General features: G+C 37.9%; 1 protein-coding gene across 1 annotated transcript in view; it reads left to right on the forward strand.

Annotated features, from left to right (window-relative positions):
* galns (galactosamine (N-acetyl)-6-sulfatase) overlaps nt 1-25,649 on the forward strand; it is an 82,968-nt gene that overhangs the window by 42,444 nt on the left and 14,875 nt on the right. The window contains exon 12 of the mRNA XM_056462166.1: nt 10,999-11,120. Within this exon, the coding sequence (XP_056318141.1) occupies nt 10,999-11,120 (122 nt within the window). The remainder of the gene's footprint in view (nt 1-10,998; nt 11,121-25,649) is intronic.

Below are 25,649 nucleotides of genomic sequence, written 5' to 3' on the forward strand. Positions count from 1 at the left end.
AGCGAATGTGAACTTTATTCATGAAAATAAACAGAAAACAAAAGTATCCTCCCAGAGCTCCTCCGCATTGTTCAACACTTATTTAAGACTTGCAAACCGACCTCGCTCCGCTCCCATTGCTCTTGGCTCCACCCATATTCATCAGCACTACCAAGCTGGCCAATCACGGATCTTGTATTCTGCATCATTGTGATGTTTAGATACAATTTTTGAGAGGTATGCATCAGGGTCAGTGTCAAGGTACAGCAAAAGGTATATGACTGTGGCAAGGTGACTCGACATTGAAGTATTAATTGACTATTAGTAATTAGCTGCTAATATTGTAACTGCTTTTTAGTAAGTTGTTTGTGTTGGCAACAGAAGTGAGCATAGTTTTAATGCATCCAAAACAAAGTCCACCCATGTACATGTGCTCATGTTGATTTTTGCAGAATGTATACTAACTAGCTAACTACTTGTCAGTGTGGTCACAAAAAAATATGTTTTCCCATTATCAAATGCACTATATTCATATATATATATATATATGTGTGTGTGTGTGTGTGTGTGTGTGTGTGTGTGTGTGTGTGTGTGTGAGTGTGTGTGTGTGTGTGTGTATATATAAACACACAGAGGTCAGACAATGAAATACAATATGATGTATTGTAGGGCCTCCATTTGCAAGCAACACAGCATCAGGGAATGGCAGATACAAGTCCTGCAAAGTGGTCTGAAGGATTTTTAGCCATTCTTCTTGCAGAATAGTGGCCAGGTTACTACGTGATGTTGGTGGAGGAAAACGTTTCCTGACTCACTCCTCCAAACCACCCAAAAGTTGCTCAATAATATTTAGATCTGGTGACTGTGCAGGCCTTGGGAGATGTTTAACTAGGGCTAGGGAATGCCGTGATATTGCAGCCCAAACCATCACTGACGCACCCCCATGTTTCACTCTGGGCATGCAGCAGTCTGAGTGGTACACTTCTTTGGGGCTTTCTCCACATTGTAACTCTCTCAGATGTGGGAAAGACAGTGAAGGTGGACTCATTAGAGAACAATACATGTTTCACATTGCACACAGCACAAGATTTTTGCTGCTGTTCTACGTGTATGAAGTGTGCACAACCAGATGTGTGCATGCAATAAAGATTGAGCTGTGAGCACTGGTAGGAAACGTTTCTTTTTTCTTTAGACAAGAGACAATTTATTTTGCAACAAATAACAAAAATGTTACGCTTGTGTTAATTTTATTTGTTAAATCATATGAATATGACTTGCATGACATTTATGACAGTGTTTTACAAGTAGTATATACAGTTGAAATTATTAGCCCCCTGTTTATTTTTCCCCCACTTTCTGTTTAACGGAAAGAATATGTTTCAACACATTTCTAAATATAATAGTTTTAATAACTAATTTCTAATAGCTGATTTATTTTATCTTTTATTTTATCTAATATTTTACTAGCTGTTTTTCAAGACACTTCTATACACCTTAAAGTGACATTTAAAGACTTAACTAGGTAAGGCAAGACAAGTTTATTTATATAGTACATTTCATACACAGTGGCAATTCAAAGTGCTTTACATAAACAGAATTAAAAGAGACAAGTATAAGAAAATAAAAACAAATAATAAAAATGATTAAAAAACAGATATAAATGTGTTAAAATGTAATAATAATAATAAAAGAAAAACATAATAGTGCGATCTGTCGGACGTAGAACAGTGCTCATTTGGTAAAGGCACAGCTAAACAGATGTGTTTTCAGTCTTGATTTGAATGTGCCTAATGTTGGAGCACATTTGATCATTTCTGGAAGCTGATTCCAGCAGCGAGGGGAGTAGTAGCTGAAAGCCGATTCACCCTGCTTTGACTAAACTCTTGAAATTTCTAGTTTATTTGATCCTAAAGATCTGAGTGATCTGTTAGGTTTGCATTCAGTGAGCATATGTGTAATGTATTGAGGTCCTAGGCCATTTAGTGATTTATAGACCAGTAATAATACTTTAAAATCTATTCAAAATGTGACTGGGAGCCAGTGTAAAGACCTGAGTATAGGCATGATGTGCTCTGATTTCCTGGTTCTGGTCAGAACCTGGCCGCAGCATTCTGGATGAGAATCTGACTGTCTTTTTGGGGAGGCCAGCGAGGAGTCCATTACAGTAATCCACCCTTCTGCTGATAAAAGCATGAACAAGTTTCTCTAAGTCCTCACTGGAAACAAAGCATCTATTTCTTGCAATGTTTTTAAGATGATAGTATGCTGATTTACTAACTGCTTTGACATGACTATTGAAACTCAGATCTGACTCCAGAGTCACACCAAGATTCTTGACCTTATTTTTTGTTGTTTGACCTTTAGTGCCAAGGTACGCATTCTTGAGAACCTCATCTGTGTTCCCAAAAGCAATATCTTCAGTCCTCTCTTTGTTTAACTGAAGAAAGTTTTGGCACATCCAACTGTTAATTTCATCAATGCACTGACAGAGGTTGTCAATGGGGCTGTAGTCATTAGGCAGTAAGGAGATCTGATTGTCATCAACATAGCTATGGTAGGAGATTTGGTTCTTTCTCATTATTTGGCTCAGAGGTACCATATAAAGGATGAACAGGAGAAGTGTCAGAATCGAGCCTTGTGGAACTCCACATGTCATAGGTGTCCACCTTGACCTATGGTGACCTATACTGACATAGTAACCTCACCCTTCAAGGTAAGATCTGAACCATTTGAGAACCGTCCCAGACAGCCCAACCCAGCCTATCCAGAAGTATGCTGTGATCGACAGTGTCAAGTGCTGCACTAAGATCGAGCAATGGCAGCACTGTTAGTTTGCCTGAATCTGTATTTAGGTGTATATCATTGAACAAGAACTTGTTAACCTGGTTAACGATTTTGCCAATGAAAGGGAGCAATTACTTATTGAGCAATTGCAGGCCAATCAATGGTTTGTTCTGTAGACAATCAAAAAAAAAATGCTTAAAGGGGCTAATAATTTTGACCTTAAAATGGTTCATAAAAAATTAAAAACTGCTTTTATTCTAGCCGAAAAAAAACCAAATAAGACTTTCTCCAGAGAAAAAAATATTATCAGACATACTGTGAAAATTTCCGTGCTCTGTTAAACATCATTTGGGAAATATTTAAAAAAGAAAAAAATCAAAGGGGCGCTAATAATTCTGACTTCAACTGTATATACCCGACCCACAGCTCACACTATCAGATTTGTATTTTTTGATGATGACGGTACATATGAAACTTTATCATGTTGTCAGTGCTCTGGTATGAGCTTTGTGAAATGTTCTTTGGTCGGTTATCTATAATCTGTTCAGTAATTGGTTAAAGCTAACCCGGCTGCCGCCACTTTCAGAGAGATAATATATTTTTTATCTCGAGGGCCTGGAGCGTATAGCCATGCATGTGAAAGCGACAGGATTTTGGGTGCACAGACTCTGCTTGCACACCACCTCCCAGACGCTAGTGGAACCGCTGCCATTTTGCTGATTTCTGCAATCCAAATTTCACCAATTGAAAATGAGCTACCCACGTGTGGCCTTTGGGAGAACATTAACCACACCAGACAATGGTGTCAAGGGCTTTCCCATGACTTCCAAAATAAAAGTTGTGCAAAGAACACTCACTCAACTTACCAGTTGAGTAACAATGACTACGTTTACATGGACATCAGTAATCAAATTGTTTGCCTTAATCTGAATAAGACAGTAATATGATTAAGGTGTTTACATGAGTTGTTTTTTGAATGTAAAACAGGATCATAAAAAGAACATGTTGTAGCACGTAATTCGATTAACTTCATCGTGCCACCACGCTATTCACATTTCCTCCAGAGTTTCATTTAATTTTGGATAATTCATTTTAAATGTGTTGACTTTAACTTTAGTTTGGCACTTTTAGTTTCATTCAGGACCATTTCATGCATGCCCCCGTGACAAACAAGATATTGGATGTGATTATGAACTGCTGGAAGAGTGTTGTTTTAATGGAGTTTGATGCTGCATGCAGTATGGGGAAAAAAACTCCGTATTTTGAGATGCAGGTGTCTGTGGTCCTTCCCTGACTCGGTAGGTGCAGAGAATAGTGTCAAACAGCCTTACTGTTTTTGGTTTTCTAAAATGAATTTTGGTTATACTGTAAATCTTTAAAGTGGTAATATGAAAATTAGGAAGAAGACTGTTAAGTTTATTTAAATAAATTAATTATTAGAAGTAATTTTTATTTATTTTTGATAAATTTTATTTTTTGGGCTGTGTTTGTGTGTCTATTTTGTTTAAAAATTTATTTATTTTTATAATTTTTATTATAAATTTTTCCTAATTGTATTTGTGTTTTAATGCAATAAAAAAATAATATAGTGTCAAACAGCCGTGTGTGTATAGGCTATCCTGTCGCAAAATGTACGCAAATCCAACACGATGGTAATAGTTTGATTGCGGTGTTTTTATGTCTGTAGATTAGATTAGATTAGATTAGATTCAACTTTATTGTCATTACACATGTACAAGTACAAGGCAATGAAATGCAGTTTTGATCTAACCAGCAGTGCAATAGCAGCAAGTGCAGGATACAGGTATAAGTTATAAAGTGCAGTTATAGAAAAACTATGGTAATATTTACAGATGGATGTACTATGAACATTATATACAGGTTGTATTAGCTATGAACAGCGATTTACAATAAATTAATATATGTACAGGATGCTATTAATAATCAGGAGTGTGCAGATAGATAAACATAATTACAAATGTCCATGTGCAGTGGGTATGTACAGTTCAAATAAATGAATCAGTGCAATGAATATGTGCAAACTTTAAATGTGCAAATGTTAAATAGTGCAGTGATTGTGAGGAGTATAAGTTAGAGGAGTGTGGGGGGTGTATTGGGGGGGCAAAAGAGTCAGTGAGGGGCAGAGTTCAAAAGGAAGCCAGCTCTGGGGAAAAAGCTGTTCCTCAGTCTGCTGGTTTTTGTCCAGGGGAGCCTGAAGCGCCTGCTGGAAGGCAGGAGAGAAAACAGTCTGTGAGCAGGGTGAGAGGTGTCCTTAAGAATACTGCGTGCTCTGCGCAGACAGTGTTTCTTCTAGATGTCCTCAATGGCTGGCAGTGTAGTCCCTGTGATGCGTTGGGGAGTTTTCACCACCCGCTGCAGTGCCTTACGTTCTGCAACAGAGCAGCTTCCATACCAGACTGTGACGCATTTGGTCAGGATGCTTTCTTTTGTGCAGCGGTAGAAGTTCACCAAGACTGGCTGGGTTTGTAGTTGCTGATGACCTGGATGCCCTGCCACATGCGCCGAGGATCAGAGTTGGAAAAGTGCTGCTCTAGCTTTAGCTTGTAACAGTGCTTCGCCCTTTTGATGCCTCTCTTCAGATTAGCCCTGGAAGTGCTGTAGGTCTGTGCATCCCCTGATCTGAAGGCAGTGTTGCGTGCCTTCAGCAGGAGGCGCACCTCCTTGTTCATCTTGATCTTTGATCTGTTTCTGGGTTGTAACACTGTCTATAGTTGTGTTGATATATTCCAGAACAGAGGAAGTGTAACTGTCAATGTCTGTGTGAGAGCCACATGTAGCCTGGGAAGCAAACATACTCCAGTCTGTGTGTTCAAACCTGTCCTGGAGTGTAGAGTCCACCCCCGCTGGCCACACTTTGATGGTCCTTGCTGATGGCTTCACATGGTTGATGAGGGGTGAGTACTTGGGGGTGAGAAACAAAGAAAGGTGATCTGATTGACCCAAGTGGGGGAGGGGGGTCACAGCGTATGCTTCAGCCATGTTTGTGTAAACTTGGTCTAAAGTTTTGTTTCCCCTTGTGTGGCTTGAAAATGTTTTGATGGAATTTGGGGAGCACTGTCTTTAAGTTTGAGTAATTAAAATCCCCCACAACAATAAAAGCAGCCTCCGGGTGAGCAGTCTGTTGTTTGCTGATGGCTGCATGAAGTTCATTCATAGCAAGCTTGGCATCAGCATCGGGAGGAATATAGGCAGCAGTTATTATGGTGGAGGTGAACTCCCGTGGCAGATGAAACGGTCTACATTTAACCATTAGAAATTCCAGGTTAACAGAGCAATGTCTCCCAACAACGACAGAGTTTGTGCACCAAGCTTTGTTAATATAAATGCATAATCCTCCGCCTCTGGTCTTACCGGAGTCATCCGCCGTTCTGTCTGCTTGGAATGTTTGATGCTCAGTTAGCGATACAGCATTGTCTAGTATCCCGCTGTTTAGCCATGTTTCTGTGAAAATCGTGACATTACAGTTCCATAATCTTTTGCTGTGGTTGATGCGCAGTCGAATCTCATCTATTTTGTTCACCAGTGACCGTACATTGGCGAGAAAGATGCTGGGTAAAGAGAGCCGGTGTGGTGTTAGCTTTAGCCTAGCTCTTAGCCCGCCGCGCTTCCCCTGTCTTTGTTTACGTTTTCTACGCCGCCTTCGAGCACTTCCGCCCGGCCGGGTAGGGCGCTCAGGCCCGGGTGTTCTGGTGATCTCCGGGATGAGTCGAAGATTGCTAATAAAACTGTCTGGAATGCACAAACCAATATCCAAGATCTCCAGTCGGGTGTACGATGTAAAGGCACTGCTGTTCTGCACAAAAAACAGACCCGAAATGAGCAGGAATAATACTGCAAAATTGCAGAAACTAGAGAGACGCTGAGCCTCGCAAAGTGACCGCACCGCCATCTTGTCTCAAATTACTGCACTTCAATAATGCAACTAAAATCAGCTTACTCCACATGTCTTAATTCTGTTTAGTTTGTGTATGACTGGCCGGATTAAGGTCATCAAAAATCGCTGTTTACATGATAGTCTCTTAATCAGAGTATTGTCTTAATCGTATTAAATTCGGATAATTAGTGTCCATGTAAACATTCCTACAGGATTTTGTCCTTGGAGAAGCACCAATCGAACCTAGAACTTTGGAATTTTGGCCTGAACATGCTAAACACTTTCCTTATGACCAAACCAGTTGAAAACTGCTATCTTTAATTTAAGAACAGTTGTTACATTTCTAAGTCGTACTATCAAGTTTGTATTTGAAATGATTCTACTAATTGTACATTAATGACTATTGCACTTATATCATATTATAATTAATATTATATTATATTATGTGACCCTGGACTACAAATATTGTAATATTTTAAATTTATTATTATTATTATTATTAGTAGTAGTAGTAGTAGTATTTATTCAGGTTTCAGATCATGGATAAATCAGAATTTTAATAAATTGTGACTGTTTCTGTGTTCCAGGGTCAAATATGATTTAGAAGTATTAATAAATAATTAATTGAAATCTCTTTTATTATTTATTTATTTATACAACACATGAATAAATATTTATACATATCAAATCGCCACTTGAGTCTATCATTACACCCCTACAAATTAAGCTTTGTTTGGGCAAATTTTCACCCATTCTATAATCTGAGATTTCAGTTTCCCATTAATTTATATCTAATTATGAATCCTGTTATAATAGAAACTTAATTTTACAGAATTTCAATTGGTTGCGAATGGCATCTTAATCCAGGATATTTTAAGAAAGCTTTTTTTATTTCTGAGCATCACCCAATCCAAGTTATTTGATGTTCGAGCACATTTTTCATGGGTGATCCATTTGGCCCCCTTGCTGTTTCTTTCAGCATGCTAACCTGCTCTCGTTTTTCAGCAGCAGCACAGAGCCGCCCGCGCTGCATTATTAATAGGAGCGCTGTTGCCTTTGCTCCTTGGGCGCAGGCTGAAGCACTCTTTCCAAACCTTGTGGGATTTGGACTGTTTCATGCCTGTAAGATCAGTGCGCATTGAATGCTTCAAAAGACAGAGAGCAAGTCGCAGGCCAGATCATACGGGACCCTGCGCTACCACGAAAAATGTGTGTGCGCGCCACAGCTTGCTGCCCAATCCCTGGGTGACACAGCACAGTCTTTTATGTAGTCACAAGCCCCCTTATAAATGACCCCTCAAACATATGCTGTTGTGGAGAACACAGCAGAATATCAGGACACTGCTCATTTAGAAGACACTCATCTCACTTCCCGGTTCCCACAGGGCACAACAGGATAAATAAAACCCTGCAGACTTTGGCAGGTAAATTCACGATAGCCTCTAGCTATGAGAAGATCACACAAACACACACACACACACACACACACACACACACACACACACACTTGCAAATATAGTTACATTTTATACTGTAGAAAAATCCCTTACAGTTGAAGTCAGAATTATTAGCCCCCCTTTTTTTTTTCCTTTTTAAAATATTTCCCAAATAATGTTTTACAGAGCAAGGAAATTTTAACAGTATGCCTGATAATATTTTTTCTTCTGGAAAAGTCTTATTTGTTTTATTTTGGCTAGAATAAAAGCAGTTTTTTATGAACCATTTTAAGGTTAAAATTATTAGCCCCTTTGAGCTCATTTTTTTTCCGACTGTCTACAGAACAAACCATCGTTATACAATAACTTAACTATTTACCTTAACCTGCCTAGTTAACCTAATTAACCTAGTTAAGCCTTTAAATGTCACTTTAAGCTGTATGGAAGTGTCTTGAAAAATATCTTGTCAAATATTGTTTACTGTCATCATGGCAAAGATAAAATAAATCAGTTATTAGAAATGAGTTATTAAAACTATTATGTTTAGAAATGTGTTGAAAAAAATCTTCTCTCCGTTAAATAGAAATTGTGGCATAAAATAAACAGGAGGGCTAATAATTCAGGGGGGCAAATATTTCTGACTTCAACTATATATATGATCCCACAAGGTAGACCTGCTGAGCTGTGAGACCACGTCCATGCATGGCATGCAATATTTAGCCGTTTATGAAGTTTCATATTTGTTTGTTTCCATGATCCACGGGATTTTCTGCATGGTTTTCCTCGTGATGCTGTTGTTACGTCCTTTTAGATGATAATATTAAACTAAGTGTATTTGACATAACTAAATAATAGTTTAGTGTGTGTGTGACAAATGAATGGAGAAAGAAACAACTGAAAACCTAATATCACTGCAATTATTTATTGCCCATACTTCCAGTGGAAATATATTGTACAGTAAAAAGAAAAATATTTACAATAAATAAATGATAAATTACCAGTTGGAGAGGAGGTAATTAGAGGTGCGTAAATTAAAGAAATAAATATAAGAAAACCCTCTAAATGTATTAAACAAACTAAATATTAAAAGAAAAACATGAAAAGAAACATCTTCAACGTACCAAACGTCTTTACCTAAACTACTCTAACTTAAAAACAAAACATGCACAAAACAGCACACTCTCCTGAACCTAATGGAATAATGCAAAAATGAATCTCGGTGTTGTATATGTACTGTATATCACGCGACTTTCTCACTTCTACACCCTCTCCGAGGTATCACTCAAACAGGTATCTGTTAACTGGACGAGTTCACAAGCAAACACATTGCAATTTCAAACCTCAAAAGATTTTAGACAAGAGCATTTAACACAAACCAACAAAAAGAAAAACACATTCTCTCAGATTAGTCCTCGCAAAAGAGAGTGGGAGTGAAAGCGCGCGAGATAGAAAAGGAGCAAGAGAGAGAGAGATCGCCATTGCAGTTTGGGCTCTGCTTTTAAACGCTGAATCTCAAATGCGGATCCTCCAATGCCGTTCGTACCTGTAACACACGTGTAAAACGACACACCCACATGCAAACAAATGCACACACATATACCCAAAGTACATTCTGCTAGCAAACCTAACACTTTCAGGGCCGATACAGCAAAGCTGTTTGTTTGCAGCAAGCATTTTTGTCGAGAGAGCTGTACAAGAATTAGAGAATGGCGGACTTTGTCTTTTATTAGTTGAGTTTGTTACCATTCAGGCACATCGCCTATATCCGTGCTGCTGTGTTCGCTTATGTTTAAAATCCTCCGGCAGGGCTAGTGGTTGAAATTGATAGGGCAAGAGACCTGCTGCCCTGCTATCCACTGTGTCTGCATTCAGACCCGGGGATTCAGGAGGAGAGAAGTCCTCCTCATTTATAGTGTTTATATACTTCAATTCAATTCACCTTTATTTGTATAGCGCTTTTACAATGTAGATTGTGTCAAAGCAGCTTCACATAAAAGGTCATAGTAAATTGGAACAGTGTAGTTCAGTTTGTAGAGTTTAAGTTCAGTTCAGTTTAGCTCAGTTCAGTGTGGTCACTACTGACAGTCCAAACACTGAAGAGCAAATCCAACGATGCGCAGCTCTACAGATCCCAAACCATGCAAGCCAGTGGCAACAGCGGAGAGGGAAAAAAAACTTCACTAATTGGCGAAGTGAAGAAAAAACCTTGAGAGAAACCAGACTCAGTTGGGCATGACCATTTTAACTTCTCCATTTCTCCAACATGATTATCTTCATGATTATCTTCATGATGATATAACAAATTGTGGTTAAGTGAATATGAAATATCGAATAACAAAGGTAGCAGGACATTAAATTACATACTGTTTATTTCTTTGCATTTTGACTTTATAAACTATAAAATCATGGGTCTCCTCGCAGTTTGTGTGTCATTTTGTGAGCCGACTGACAGTTGTTCACTCCACTCTTTTCCCCCTGCTCTGCCAGCCATGCCCACTCCTGCTCTGCTCACAGAGCTCCACGCCCATCATGAAGCATTTTTGACTTGAAAGCGAGGGGTTTCATGACCTTTTAAGGACAGTAAAAACAATAATATTGTGAAATGCTCAAACTTCTCAAACTTACTAATGAAATCTAGTTAAATCTTTTTGTTCATCATCAGCTTTTATTTATTTATTCTTGTTTAAATGAGTGTATACCACCGTTTCTTTGATCCGCCACATGATTTTTGATGGATAATATGACTGGATAAACACTGGAGTAATGGTTGAATGAGCTTTCAGTTTCACCATGTCAAAAAAATAAAACATTATAAAGTACTTGAAGCATATCCATAGATACATTTTCATAAATAGGACACATTTAGAAAATAGAGACATCAATATTATCTTGCTTTCCAAACAGGGTATAAACTTCTGCCCTGGCCAGGAGGTTCCTGGTGTCACCACACACACTCAACAGGAGCACACCATGCAGCCACTCATCTTCCACCTGGGACGAGACCCTGGAGAGAGATACCCGCTTAGGTGAGTGCTGATGAGTGGGCAACAGATGCCAAGAAACACGCAAAGAAAAACAAAAGGCTACTTAATTAAGGGTTAGTTCATCCAAAAACTAAGATTATGTTAATTACTCATGTCCCTTATGGCAATACAGACCCCTGAGACCTTCATTAGTCTTTGGAACACAAATTAAGATATTCTAGGTGAAATCTGAGAGCCGTTTTATCCTGTCTCATCTCATCTTATTCGAAGGCCAGAAAGGTAACAAAAAATATCCTTAAAACAGACCATGTGCCTTCAGTGGTTCAATCAGAACTTTATCCAGCTATGAGAATACATTTGTGCAAAAATCTATTTTGTATTCTCTATTGGATTCAAGTCAAGTGATTGGCTGGGCCATTCTACAGCTTGATTTTCTTTCTCTGAAAGCATTTAAGAGTTTCCTTGCCTGTGTTTTGGATCATTGTCTTGCTAATGTCCACCCTGGTCTCATCTTCATCATCCTGATAATATAGATGTTGGACTGAAGCAGCTAATATTCATTTACACTGAGGAAGGACAGAGGTTTGCTTTATAAATACTGAGAGATTTCAGCTGCTGTCTGGGCTTTCACTCCCTTTCTTCATGTGTTCAATACTTTTTCCCTGTGTAATTTCATTTTATTACACATAACTTAATTTGTAAACTAATTAGATTTGTTTTCTCTGAATGTATAGATTTTTTTGGTTATTACCAGCATCCGGTGAAAATTTCAAGTAAGCAGCACCTTTAGAAATATGTAAAATGTAAAGTAAAATGGTGACGGGTTCAATGCTTATTTTCCCCGCTTTATAATCCTTACACATCCTTTAAAAGGGTTTATTTTATGTTTTAATGCAAAAGATTTGTGGCACAGTGTTGGAAAAAAATTAAAGGCAGAAAACCACAAGGAATCATTTAGTAATTATATCAGGATTCTCTAAATTAAAAAACATATGAATATTTTCATAGAGATGTAAATTCTCTTGAGTTTTTACTATTCAAGCTCTGCACTTGGAAACTGAATTAGGCTTCCACTTTCTTATTCCATCCTACTGGAGTGCACAGGCGTGTAGATATATGTGTTGTATGACATGATACATGCACGCACCGTGAACGCTCTCACTGATGGATTATATAAACAACAAAGGAGAAACCCATCAGAAATGGACTGTGCTGAATCAGTCACCCCATCCAGACTGTAATGAAGCGCTCAACTACATGGAAGGAGTCTGGAATGAGCTCACGGTGTGTGACATGTTGGCCCGTCTCGGTTCAGCACAGCTTGTGTACATCAGGAGGGGGCCGAGGTGGAGATTTGTGGTCCATCGTGAGGCTCAGCTGTCGATTGATTGTACAGTCGGCAGACGGTTTATTAAATGTGACTCTTTCAGAGCTGAAGATCACTATCTGTATTATTCACCGCCTGTTGGCTCGAAGTTAAAATGGCAGGACAGGAGAGCGATGGAGATGGAGACATCTTTAAAAAAATGATTAGTTGGATTTACTCAATTTTCTTAAGGTAAGTGGTTGCAAACAATTAATATGGGCTGAATTTAAACAAACAAATTAAGTAGAACATTACTAAATTTAAGTCGATTGATTAAATTCAGCCCATATAAATTGTTTGCAACCAGGTACCTTAAAAATAATTAGTGAATATTCTCAATGTGAGAAAATACAAGCTTAAATATGCAGATCAAATTTAAAGGAACACTCCACTTTTTTGTAAATAGGCTTTTTTTTTACATATTCCCTAGAGAGTTAAACAGTTGAATACCATTTCTGAATTCATTCAGATGATCTTCAGATCTGGCGAGAGCACTTTTAGCTTAGCTTCGCATAAATTATTGAACCGGATTAGACCATTAGCATCTGGCTTAAAAGATTTTGGATGATTTTACTATTTAAAGCATAAATCGTGTACTAAGACTGACAGAAAATGAAAAGATGCTATTTTCTAGGTGGATATGGCTAGGAAGTATACACTAACTGACAAAAGTCTTGTCACCTTTCCAAGTTTTAGAAACAATAAATAATAACTTGACCTCTAGTTGATCATTTGGTATCAGAAGTAGTTTATATGATTATAGATTACGCTTATTTTACCAAATAAAATATGATCATGCCTTGATTTTTAAAGATTTAATTAGCACAGTAAGGTTTGACAGTGCTTAGACAAAAGTCTTCTTTGGAATTATCTTTAATGCCTCCTCCATCTTACCCCACACATGCTCAATAATGTTTGTGTCTGGGGATTGGGCTGGCCAATCCTGGTACACCTTGACCTTCTTTGCTTTCAGGAACTTTGATGTGGAGGCTGATGTATAAGAAGGAGCACTATCCTGCTGAAGAATTTGCCCTCTCCTGTGGTTTATAATAGGCAACACAAATTTCTTGATACCTCAGGCTGTTGATGTTGCCATCCACTCTGCAGATCTCTCGCACACCCCTATACTGAATGTAACCCCAAACTATGATTTTTCCTTCACCAAACTTGACTGATTTCTTTGAGAATCTTGGGTCCATGCGTGTTCCAATAGGTCTACTGCAGTGTGTGTGATGATTGGGATGCAGATCAACAGATGATTCATCAGAAAATTCTTCCTTCTGCCACTTTTCCAAATGATCAACCAGAAGTCAAGTTATTATTTGCTGCTCTTACAGCTGGGATCAATGACAATACCTTTGGCATGTAGTGTATTATTTTGGTGAAATAATCAAGGAACTTTGCTGCCGTGCCATGGCTGTAGCAGGCACAATGATATTATGCAGCACTGTTAACTAGTTACCTTGCTAGGGACTATTTTCAGATGCGGCGTAGTATCTTTGTATATAAATTATCATATCGTTATATATAAATTAGGCACTATAATCATGATTAATGGGCGACGCAGTGGCGCAGTAGGTAGTGCTGTCGCCTCACAGCAAGATGGTTCGAGCCTCGGCTGGGTCAGTTGGCGTTTCTGTGTGGAGTTTGCATGTTCTCCCTGCGTTCGCGTGGGTTTCCTCCAGGTGCTCCGGTTTCCCCCACAGTCCAAAGACATATGCAGTACAGGTGAATTGGGTAGGCTAAATTGTCCGTAGTGTATGTCTGTATGTATGAGTGTATGGATGTTCCTAGAGATGGGTTGTGGCTGGAAGGGCATCCGCTGCGTAAAATCGTGCTGGATAAGTTGGCGGTTCATTCCGCTGTGGCGACCCCTGATTAATAAAAGGACTAAGCCGAAAAGAAAATGAATGAATTAATGAATCATGATTAATGAATTATATGAAATCATTATATGATAAATGATTATATGAAACTTATCATGCAATTCTTTATGACAATGCATGAGCTTCTCCATGTTAACATTGGTTTTTGCACCATGTTAGTACACAGAATAAAGTTTAGTGTTTCAGTCAGTGACTATCGCCTTAAAATATTCAGTAGTCACCATTTGAAGTGGATCATCACCAGAGTTGGGAGTAACGTGTTCCACAGTAACACGTTGCTTCTAAAGACATTTTTGAGGAACACCGTAATGTAATGAATTACATTTAAAATTTGTGTAATTTGATTACAGTTACTAAAGTCAATGTAATTGTGTTTCTTGCGTTACAAATATAGTTTTTAGAAGAAAAAATGCTTCTTTTAAATCATGTTTTTTGCTGCAACATCAGTTAATAATCATGTGCTTTTAAATTGGTGGAACGTGAGCTGAAATGACTGCTGACGAGAGCGGCTGCTTCTTCAGTTGGAAATACAGACATTACTTTGATTTCATTGAGCGTAAAAACAAATCTATTGCTGTGAAATAGAGTCTATGTCCAGTCTCTAAAAAACTTTCAACAGCTTTAAACTCAAGTGTTACTGTTTAAAAAAAAGACAACCAGGATTAGAACAAGTGAATGATGAAAGAATTTGAAGCTTTAGGGGGAACTCTTTAAGTCTTTTAAATATATCAAGCTACTGTGATCCATCCATTGTAATGTTTTTCAGTGAATATTAAATTACTGAAAGAGCTGCAGTTTATTTTGTATGGTTATAGGTATATTTTATGTTTTAGAAGTAACTTCAAAGTGAAGTAATTAGTAATCTGATTACTTTTTACATGAAGTAATTAGTAATGTAAATAGATTACAATTTCCAGTAGTAATCAGTCATTTGTAATCTATTATTTTTTTAAGTATCTTACCCAGGGCCGGATTAACCAATGGGCCTTATGGGCACAGGCCCAGGGGCCCGTGCGCACTTGGGGTCCCTGCAAGAGGGAAAAAAAATGCAGATTTTGGAGTGTCTATTTTAGCTAAGTGCAAATAACGCACCTCGTTGGAATAAGCTAGTTGAGTCATTTCCACCCATCACCGCTTGGTTGACAGAGACACCATAACTAAAGAGCGCAAATGACGGCAACGTGAGTGGCGTAGCTCATAAAGCGCATGGCAACATGTTTTGACGCGATCGATCATGAACCCGGTTCGAATCCAGCGTCTGATGAACACGTTCTTTTTTTTCCCCACAACATATCAGATTTTACCTCTTCATCACGAGGACAACAAGTACGAATCATTAATAAGTGTGTGTATTATGGAAGACTCAGATTCATAGAACTAGACTGGAGAGGTGTTATATCCAAATTCTATGCATTAAACATTTATAGAAGTTATACATTAAAAATACCCTTAAATATAAATTTTGGTACTGCTTCAGTGAACGTGAACTAGTATATTAAAATCCATTAATTTTCACTAGTTTTATTAGTTTTTTTTTTTCAAAGTATGCTTTAAATGCTTTTAAAAATAAGTAAAATCTTTGTAGACTAGAAATATATGTACTATATCATTTATTTTTAAAATGCGGGCAATACATTATAGATTAATTTTATTAAAAAAATATATCAATCTTATTTTTTAATTTAACTACAGCGCTGTGGCCAGGTAGGGGGCCCTACAAGACATTGTGCCCAGGGGCCTCTGAAATCTTAATCCGGGCCTGAACTTACCCAAATTTGATCTTTACCTTTCATCAAAGTCGTCCTAAAACTGTTGAACAACATCTATTCTTGTTGTAGGACAATTTTAAAAACATTTTAAATTCACTTCGAATATTGACTACTGAATAAGCAAAACACGATGTCTATGGAGGGGCAGACAAAGGCTTGATTAATCCTGGTCTGAAAATGAAAGTTTTGACAAACAAATGTGTAAATCAACATGATAGAATAAAATATTAGTGTAGCATTTGACAATTTTAGACCAACTACAATAATAATGAGAATAATAATAGTATTAATATTATTCAATAATTACTTAGTTACTCCCAGGGCCATTCATATCGAAGTTGATAATTAGCAGCACAATATTGGTGTTTCATAACATCTAGTTTTTATAAGGTGGGTTGTTAGCTAAACGCTCAACCCCCAACCTGGAGGACCAGGAGACACATACATACACTACGAACAATTTAGCTTATCCAATTCACCTGTACCGCATGTCTTTGGACTGTTGGGGAAACCGGAGCACCCAGAGGAAGCCCAAGCCAACACGGGGCGAACATGCAAACTCCACACAGAAATGCCAACTGACCCTGCTGGGCCTCAAACCAGCGACCTACTTGCTGTGAGGCAACAGCACTACCAACTGTGCCACAGTTTAACCCAATTTTCTATAATTTTGCATGATTACATTTCCTGTAATACAGAATTTACTGTACTTGCCACATCTCAAACCACAGTTTGATTTTGTCCATATCTTCAGTGTGTGTTTTTGCTGCGCTCACATGACCTGTCTTTCTTTTGATTGGTTTCTGTTTGTTTTTATCAGTAAGATTAGCCTTTGTCCCCTTCAGCCATCTTTCACACCCTCATTCTTTATCTTTCCATCTTCATCTGTCCTCGTCCTTCTGTCTATCGCTGTGTTTTTCCTCTCTGTCCAACTCTCTCTCACACACACACACACACACACACACACACTTCTCTGTAATTATCATGCAGTTGGTGTTTTAGGGTGTCCTGCACACCAGAGATCACAGAGCTCTTCCAATCCATTTGCTTTTAACAGAGATGCTGTGTTGCAAGACACACAGAAAAACAAAAAACAATTCAATTCAAGCTCATTCAAGATGGCTACATACAAATAATCAGAATTTGTGTTTTTTGTATATGAACTGGTGGGTCAGCTTTCAGCAGTTTATATAAACTGTATTCTCACTATTTAAAAGTTGACCGGATCTTTTAAACACTCTTTAAACATATCTTATGCATTCATGTCAAACACTTCTTCCTTATGGGTGCATAAGAGCTAGGGATGCTGTAAATTGTGTATTTTCAAAATTAGCCAGTTAGTTTGATGAACAATCGCTAATTCAACTGAAGGAAGTCCTGTGTAATTAGGATGTTAGTATTCAGAATGTATGTCTCTCAAGAATTACTTAGGGGATTTTTAACCACTAAAAAGTATTGTGCAGTACTAAAGAATCAGCCAAGAAGCCTATGCAGAGCAAATTGTGGATATTTTTTGTTGTTTCACACAAAATTAACAGATGGCAAAAAAAAAACTAGCATGCTTAACAAATTCATTTTAAAACGGTTAACTGTTTCAAAACATCCCAATCATCACAAGTACTGCAGAAGACCTATTGCAACCCGCATAAACCCAAGATTCTCATAGAAATTAGTCAAGTTTGACGAAGGAAAAATCATGGTTTGGGGTTACATTCAGTATGGGGGTGTGCGAGAGATCTGCAGATTTATTTGTGCTGCTATTACATGATAAACCACAGGAGAGGGCAAATTCTTCAGCAGGATAGCGCTCCTTCTCATACTTCAGCCTCCACATCAAAGTTCCTGAAGGCAAAGGAGATCAAGGGGCTCCAGGATTGGCCAGTCCAGTTACCAGACATGAACATTATTGAGCATGTCTGAAACAAGATGTAGGAGGAGGTATTGAGGATGAATCCAAAGAATCTTGATGAACTCTGGGAGTCCTGCAAGAACACTTTCTTTGCCATTCCAGAAGACTTTATTAATAAGTTATTTGAGTCATTGGAGTCAACAGGGGGGCTAATAATTCTGACTTCAACTGTGTGTGTGTGTATATATATATTAAGGTCAATGTTATCAGTCTCCTTTTTTTGTTGTTTTTTAGTTATTAGTCTTCCAGAATTTTTTGTTTGTTTTAGCTTTTAAATTACACTTTAAGCTGGATAATAGGATTTTTTAAAATAACTTGTAAACTATGATGTACTGTCATCATGAGGAAGAACAAAACAATAAGTTTAGAAATTACTTATTAAAAGTATTATATTTCAAAATTTATCGTTGGAAATGAAAAAAATCTTTCCATTATCTTTCACAGGAGGGAAAATAATTTTGCCTTCAACCATATGTGAGTGCGTGACGTACAGACAATTAACCACATTAAAGCACACATAAGTTGTAGATTGATTGAAAACCGTAACTCATTTATTGTTAAAAAACAAACAAAAAACAATGTAACCCTCTATCACCTTTTTTATATATATATATATATATATATATATATATATATATATATATATATATATATATATATATATATATATATATATATATATATATATATGCTGTATCCCCACTGTTTCTTGGTGAGAGACAGAGTAATTAAACATTAATGTTGTTTTTGATCATCTGTCTATTCTCTGCTCACTAGGAGTGAAAAAAGAAAGATCCATCCAAAAATAAAATCAATAGCTTTGTTGAGCACTGGAGAGGAGAGAGCTGTTAGTTTGACCATCTTCATCCTCCTTATCTTTCTAGTTTCCAGTAGATGTTTTTGGAATAGGTCAGAATGGTCCCCCCTCCTCGTTCCTCCATTCTTTGGCTCACTCCTCGTCCCCTGTGAATGTGTGTCAGGCTGCTGACCGTCTGCTCTTCTGTGCACCCAGCTGGAGCGGTCGGCGCTCATTAATCTCTGTCTACACCTAAAGAGCCACTTAAGATGATGTAGAGCCTGTCTATGCACATACCTGCAGTCCGGCAGCAGACTGACAGCACAGCCGCTCGAGTCCACTGTCCTTCACACACACAAGAGCACTGACACAAGACACTGGAAGCGATGCTGGTTTTGATGATCCAAACTTTGATTTGATAGACCCTCCCAGTGTGCTATTTTTTTTTTACAGCATTTATTAATCATAATTTAACATTTATTAACATCGAAATGTATGCTTGTTAACATTAGTTACTGCACCATGAGTTAATATGAACACAATGAACAACTTTATTTTCATTTACTAACAAGTATGAACACATACTGTAATAAATGTATTGTTGATTGTTTCTTTATGTTAGTTAATGCATTAATTAACATTAATTATTGTAAAGTGTTACCTGTTTTTCAATTCAGTAACAATTTACATCCAAAGAAATGCTTCTGATATTTTTTTATGAACACTTTAGTTTAGATACCCATTCTTAGTAATAACTAGTGTCTTATTACCTCATATGTACAAGATATTTGCTGTTTACTGGTACAATGTTAACAATTTCCTGTAGAATCTACAGTATCTTACTGGCAGCAGTTTGCAAGTAACTTACTGTAAATCAATTACAGCAAAAATACTGTACTGTTACATTTACAGCACCATTTATCTTGCTGTATATGTTTTTACAGTATCTTTACTGTAAAATATACTGAAATTGTTAAATTGCTACTTTAAACATACTACATATCTGTCCTACTGTAAAATACAGTTCACATTACAGTTAAATACCCTGTAATGTACAAAATTGTTAACATATACTGCTGGATCGTATTCTACAGCCCCAGTCCTACCATACCTAAACATAACTACTACCATAAATTAAGCAGAAATTATGTGGTAATGGAGGCAAAGTCATAATTAGTGATAGTTATAATAGTTTAATATTTAAGTGTGACCAGATTGAATGCAAAATGAAGAGGTTGAAGCTACATCCTCACCACTAGGTCTCAGTAGACATTTAAAACCATGACAATATTGACCTCTGCAATACACAAACAGTGTTGCCAACTTAGCGATTTTGTCGCTATATATAGTGACTTTTTAAAAAAGCGACTAGCGGCACATCTAGTGACTTTTTTGTGTGTTACTGGAGATTTTATATTATTTTTATTGTGTCCATACCATCCCTACTCCTCTCAACGAGCTCCTCAGAGCACTGACAGGCGGCAGCAGTCTCTTCCACCTGCAGCCTGAGAGCAGATCACCCCTCTGTGTACCGACGGCAAATGATTTGGCACCGGGAGAGTGAGGTATTTCCATTGTACAGTGAAAGCAATCTGCTTCTCCTTTATTTTAACAATTTTATTTGACCATTTATTCTTTTCTTGTTCACAGTCAGATATTTTAGTGAGATTACTGCAACTTAACTTTACATCTAAATTGATATACTGTAATCAAACAGCAATAAATTTAGCTATGTTGACATGCTTATATAAAGCGTAGTGCTAATATAAATACCCCTTTATTAATCATAGTCTATTAACTGAAACGGTAGAGCGTGATGACGTCAGTAATATGCAAATTGACGCATGACCTAATCTAGTGACATTTAGGCCAGAGCTTAGCACCTTTTCATTGAAAATAGTTGGCAATACTGTAAACAAATTTTTTTCCTGATAAAAGAAGAACAAAAATACAGGGAAACCAAACATCAAATATACATTCTGTACCAAAATATGCACACCAGGGTTTGGATAACAATAGCTAGGCTTCCATCCAGCTATTTTTATGCACATTTTTAAAAATTGCATGAAAATTGCTTTATGGAAATGCCAAGATGCACATGCATTTTGAAAATGCGCTGAGTGGAATACTGTATGTTTTGGAACATAAAACTGATGGAAAAACATTTAGCAAATACATTCCGGCATGCACATCAAAAAAATAATAATGTGATTTTGTTTTAACAGATCATGTGATAACAAAAATTGGTGGGGAGAGAAAGCATTTAACAGGCATTTGAAAAATCCCTTGGTCATTCTAACAAAGTCTGGCATCAAAGTGGTTTAGTATTATCAATGGTGTCACACTTGCAAAAACCACATTGTGTTTCGTCTTCCAGGATGAAAGTCATTTATTATATAAGAAAACAGGCCCACAGTGCCATTTTCTAAAGCAGCAACTATTTCTTTCTGGAATTTGGTGCCAGTTTATCAGGAAGTGACCATTTTGTTCTCTGTGACTCATTGGATGGAAATGGTGCTATATTCTTAAATGTTTTATGCGATATTCCAACACAATCTCAAGGCAATTTGTAACCTTTCAATTTAGTAGCTAATTCATATGAATTCATACAATCTCATTCATACAATTAAGTACGATTTGCTTATCACCCAATGACGGTTGGGTTTAGGGGCGGAGTTGGGTGCCATACCTCTTTGCTCTTTGCTATGCCTTTTTAAAATCATACATTTTTGTATGACTGAACTTGTTCGAATTAGCCACTAAACTGAAAATAGTTGTGTTTCCTCATGAGATCAGGCTGGATATTTCAGTTTTGCTCATAAATCTAATTCGCACCTTAGGATGGAAACAGCTAATGTTCACACCATCACATTCTGGTCTAAAGGCCAACCAACACAATCTCACAGCAATTCGTAACTTTTTGATTTAGTGGCTAATTCGTATGATCTAATTCGTACAATTTAGTATGATTTGCTCATCCCCCAATGACGGTTGGGTTTATGGGTGGGGTTAGATGCCACGCCTCCTTTTTAAAATCGTACAATTTCGTACGACTGAACTTGTACGAATTAGCCACTAAACTGACAACACGTAAAATACTTACGTTTTCTCGTGAGATCAGGCTGGGCCAACATATAATGGAAAAGGGCAAGTTTTAGGTGCAACTTCGAACCCTCTAAAAGGAATTCCTGTCAGTTTAGATTTTGCTTTGATCAATTCTGCAGAATTTCAAGCCAATTCCTCATATTTCCATTCATTAATGGCAGTGCTTTCCTAACCAAGCTCAAGGAAATTATTTGGTCCACACAACCCTTTGCCATGCTGCCCCCATCTCACACCCTGCCCTGCTTTTCCCTGCCTGTCTTACCCTAGCACTTAAGTCCCATCCTGCCTAAGGCTAATGTAGCAGGCAGCTCGGGCCTCATCTGCTGCCGACAAGCACTTCAGCCCTCAATCAATAGTGCTCGTAGAACTGCTCAATTTCCACCAGGGGGGAATAAGAAGGGGGGAGAGAAGCAGAGAGAAAAGGCAGAGGTATTTGATTGCCTCTTCAGCTCAATTCCCTTGTCTAGCTCCAACGGTGTGTGTGTGTGTGACTTATTTTATTCATTCATTCTGTTATACTCGTTGGCATTTTTACCATGTGAATACCGATTGGCTCTTGTTTCGTTATGTTGCAGCGCTTTCTGCAACGCAACATTCAAGAATGGTGTTTTGTCGAGTGTGTGTGAATGGCTAATCAGTCTGGTGACACACCTGAGCAATGCCCCTGCCCCCTGGGTGTCATGCATTATAAATCAAAAGACTGTATTTGCATGCATTGTTATTATTAATCACGCGTCTACAGTTGTAAAAAGGAAACCGAGGTTCAGAAAAATGCTAATGGGCCATGCTGACTGTGGATTTTCTATTGTTTGTCTGGTCTGTGGGCATAAATAAACATGTTATGCTTAATTATTGATTAGGGACCCAGGGGCATAATAACACAGGACATGCTGGGAAGGCGGCATACATTTAGCAGGTTCAGAACCGGTGTATCTCGTCCCTTGGTGTATCTTCAAGTCTATCATGAATAGAAAACCAAATGTTTCCTGTGTGTGTGTGACCAGAAGCCCTCTGAATTGATCCAGCATCTCACCCAAGAGGAGACTGGAATGATATTGAAATGTTTTGACACCCATTAAAAGATCTATCTCCCTTTCACACTGTGTCCCCAAATGTTTCCATAACAAGGATGCCATTTTTCATTTTATACTGTAAAAACCCTTTTTGTTGGGTGTAAACAAAAACACTTTTTTAATCCAATGAAAGCCAAATGTGGGGCGGCACGGTGGCTTAGTCGTTAGCACTGTCTCCTCACAGCAAGAAGGTTGCTGGTTCGTGTCCCGGCTGCACCAGAAGGCATTTCTGTGTGGAGTTTGCATGTTCCCTGTGTTCACGTGGGTTTCCTTAGGGTGCTCCGGGTTTCCCCCACAGTCCAAAGACATGCGCTATAGGTAAATTGGATGAACAAAATTGGTCGGTATGCTTTTATGGCAGTTTCCGTGCCGTAGCACTTTTTGGGTACCCTTTGCAAAGGGTACCTAGCACAACAAAAGGGTGTTAAAAGGCGGAGTGAGACAAACAGCTGAATGCTATTGGTTTACAGAGATATGTCACTAGCTCATGCACATGCCTGGAGATTAAAACAAAGGAACCATCATTTTTAAATACACAGCTGAGTCCTTACATCGTAGTGAAGTTTCACAAACTAATTTCGAAAGGAGCACATTATAGAATTAACTACAGCTGATCCCTATCACTAATCACTAACTAGCCAATCGGATCATTCCAAATCTAATATACATATCCAGCCTAAAACTTTTTTTCTCATCTTCGTTAATTTCTCAATTTCTCATCCCCCTCAATTTCTCATCATTGTTGTTTTACAAAGCTGTCTAAAAGCGCGAGCGGCTTCACTTTCTCTAGAGAGCTTGCGTGCACTCGCTCCGCATCTATATTTTGAAATAACGAACTTCTTGAGCTAATGATAATAACATGCGCATGATTATTGAAGTGCTTCTGACATCCGATCCTTTCAGAAACAGACAAATGTGACAGTGAAGCGCCAAAAAGCTAGGAGAAGCTGAAAAAAAAATTTCCTTTGTTTGTCTTAAAAGATGAACACCACTGTCAAACACCACGCCCACCATTGGTACAATTTTGGCAGTGGAAACACAAGCCTGATAAAGGTCACCCTCACCGACCCGTACTGTACCGTACCATACCACTCAGTGAAAATGGGCCATATAGGGGACTAGACCCAATGAATGAAAGCCAAATGTGGAATTTATTCGGATGGTGCTGAAAAACAGGACGAGATTAAACAAGATGATGTGACACTTCTAAATTTCTGTACAAAAAGGTCAGGTTAAGACTTTCTCACACATTTTTTTTCCTAGATGTCTCACATATCTACATAACATGAATTTGCAGGTCATAGTTCACTAAGATTAAACTTTGGAACGCAGCAAACTTTTGAACAAGATCGCTTTTTGCATGGTGTTTGCAAGATATGAATGGAGTGAAAAGTACAGTGTGACTACAGCTTGAGCTAATAGTCTCCACCCCCATTTTTCTGGGTAGCCTGTGCTTCTAAGCACCAACAAACAAATCATCGGTTTGTTTTAAACAAGTCGTGAAGTGCTTTGAAATGTGAACATTTTATTCGAAATTTGACGTAATCTCAACTGAAGCATGAAGACAGAACAGGACATAAAGAAGCTCCTCCCCTTTATATAAAAAAACAGCCAATACCGTTTCTTTTTTGACCACAGATCTGCCAGTGAGAGTGGTTTAGATCAAGCGCATCAACTAAAAAGCTAATTTGATGAGAAATTGAATATGAGGTGACGACAAAAAAATTCATTTAGGCGAAGTGACAATTTTTTGGAGCACACTAGCGTATAGATTGCCTTAAAACTATCATACTGATTTATTTCAATTTCATGGGACCTTTAAAGCCTGGTCAGTTTAATATCTTGAGAGCCAACTGTGAAAATTTGCATGAGTATTCACCTGAGTTCTCTCTTTTTTTAAATTAGGCTCACTACAGATCTACACTGATCTGGATGAATTCGAAAATGACTTTTTCATCTAAAAACTTTCAATGTCCATGCCTGTATCGTTTTCTATTCTTTCTGTCATCCACTGCACTTAAATGACTGAAAACACTGTTGTTCAGGACTGCACATGCGCACAGACTTAAAACCTGCGTCATATTCGCCTGCCGTTTATTTACATTTCGTCTTTTTAAAACACCACAGCAACATATCAAAACTGCAATAGCTCCCTGTAAACATTACGTGTTCTTTGAAGAGAGGCAATATGGAGCTTTATAATCTACTTTACTTAATGTTGTCCACCATGTTAGCTGAATTAGTCACATGACTGCATCATCACATGACTAAAATGCGTCATCGTTTTCGAAAGCCTCCGTTTTTACTGTCCACACTTCAAGATTTCAAATTTGTCCACTTTGGACAAATGTTTGTTTCTTAAAAATGCAATGAAAACACATCTCAAATCTCCTAAAAGCAAATCTTAAAGTGGACGAAAAAGTATTAGTGTGAACATGGCCTGAGTTCTCTTTTTCTTTCTCTCAGTAGCTCATTTTTTACGATGTTGTACTTGTGATGCTAAGAGTTCAGCTTTGAGTCCAGTGAAATACGATTTCACAAAATAGATACAAACAATGTTAAATCAAGGAAAAACTACATGGTTACAGTGTACTTTACTTCTCCCTTTGCTTTCAAAACACTATTGGCCAGGTTTAGGTCAGTGGTTTACCAATCTCAATGTTTCTA

Source organism: Danio aesculapii, chromosome 7 (assembly GCF_903798145.1).
Source record: "Danio aesculapii chromosome 7, fDanAes4.1, whole genome shotgun sequence".
In the NCBI taxonomy this organism is placed as follows: Eukaryota; Metazoa; Chordata; class Actinopteri; order Cypriniformes; family Danionidae; genus Danio; species Danio aesculapii.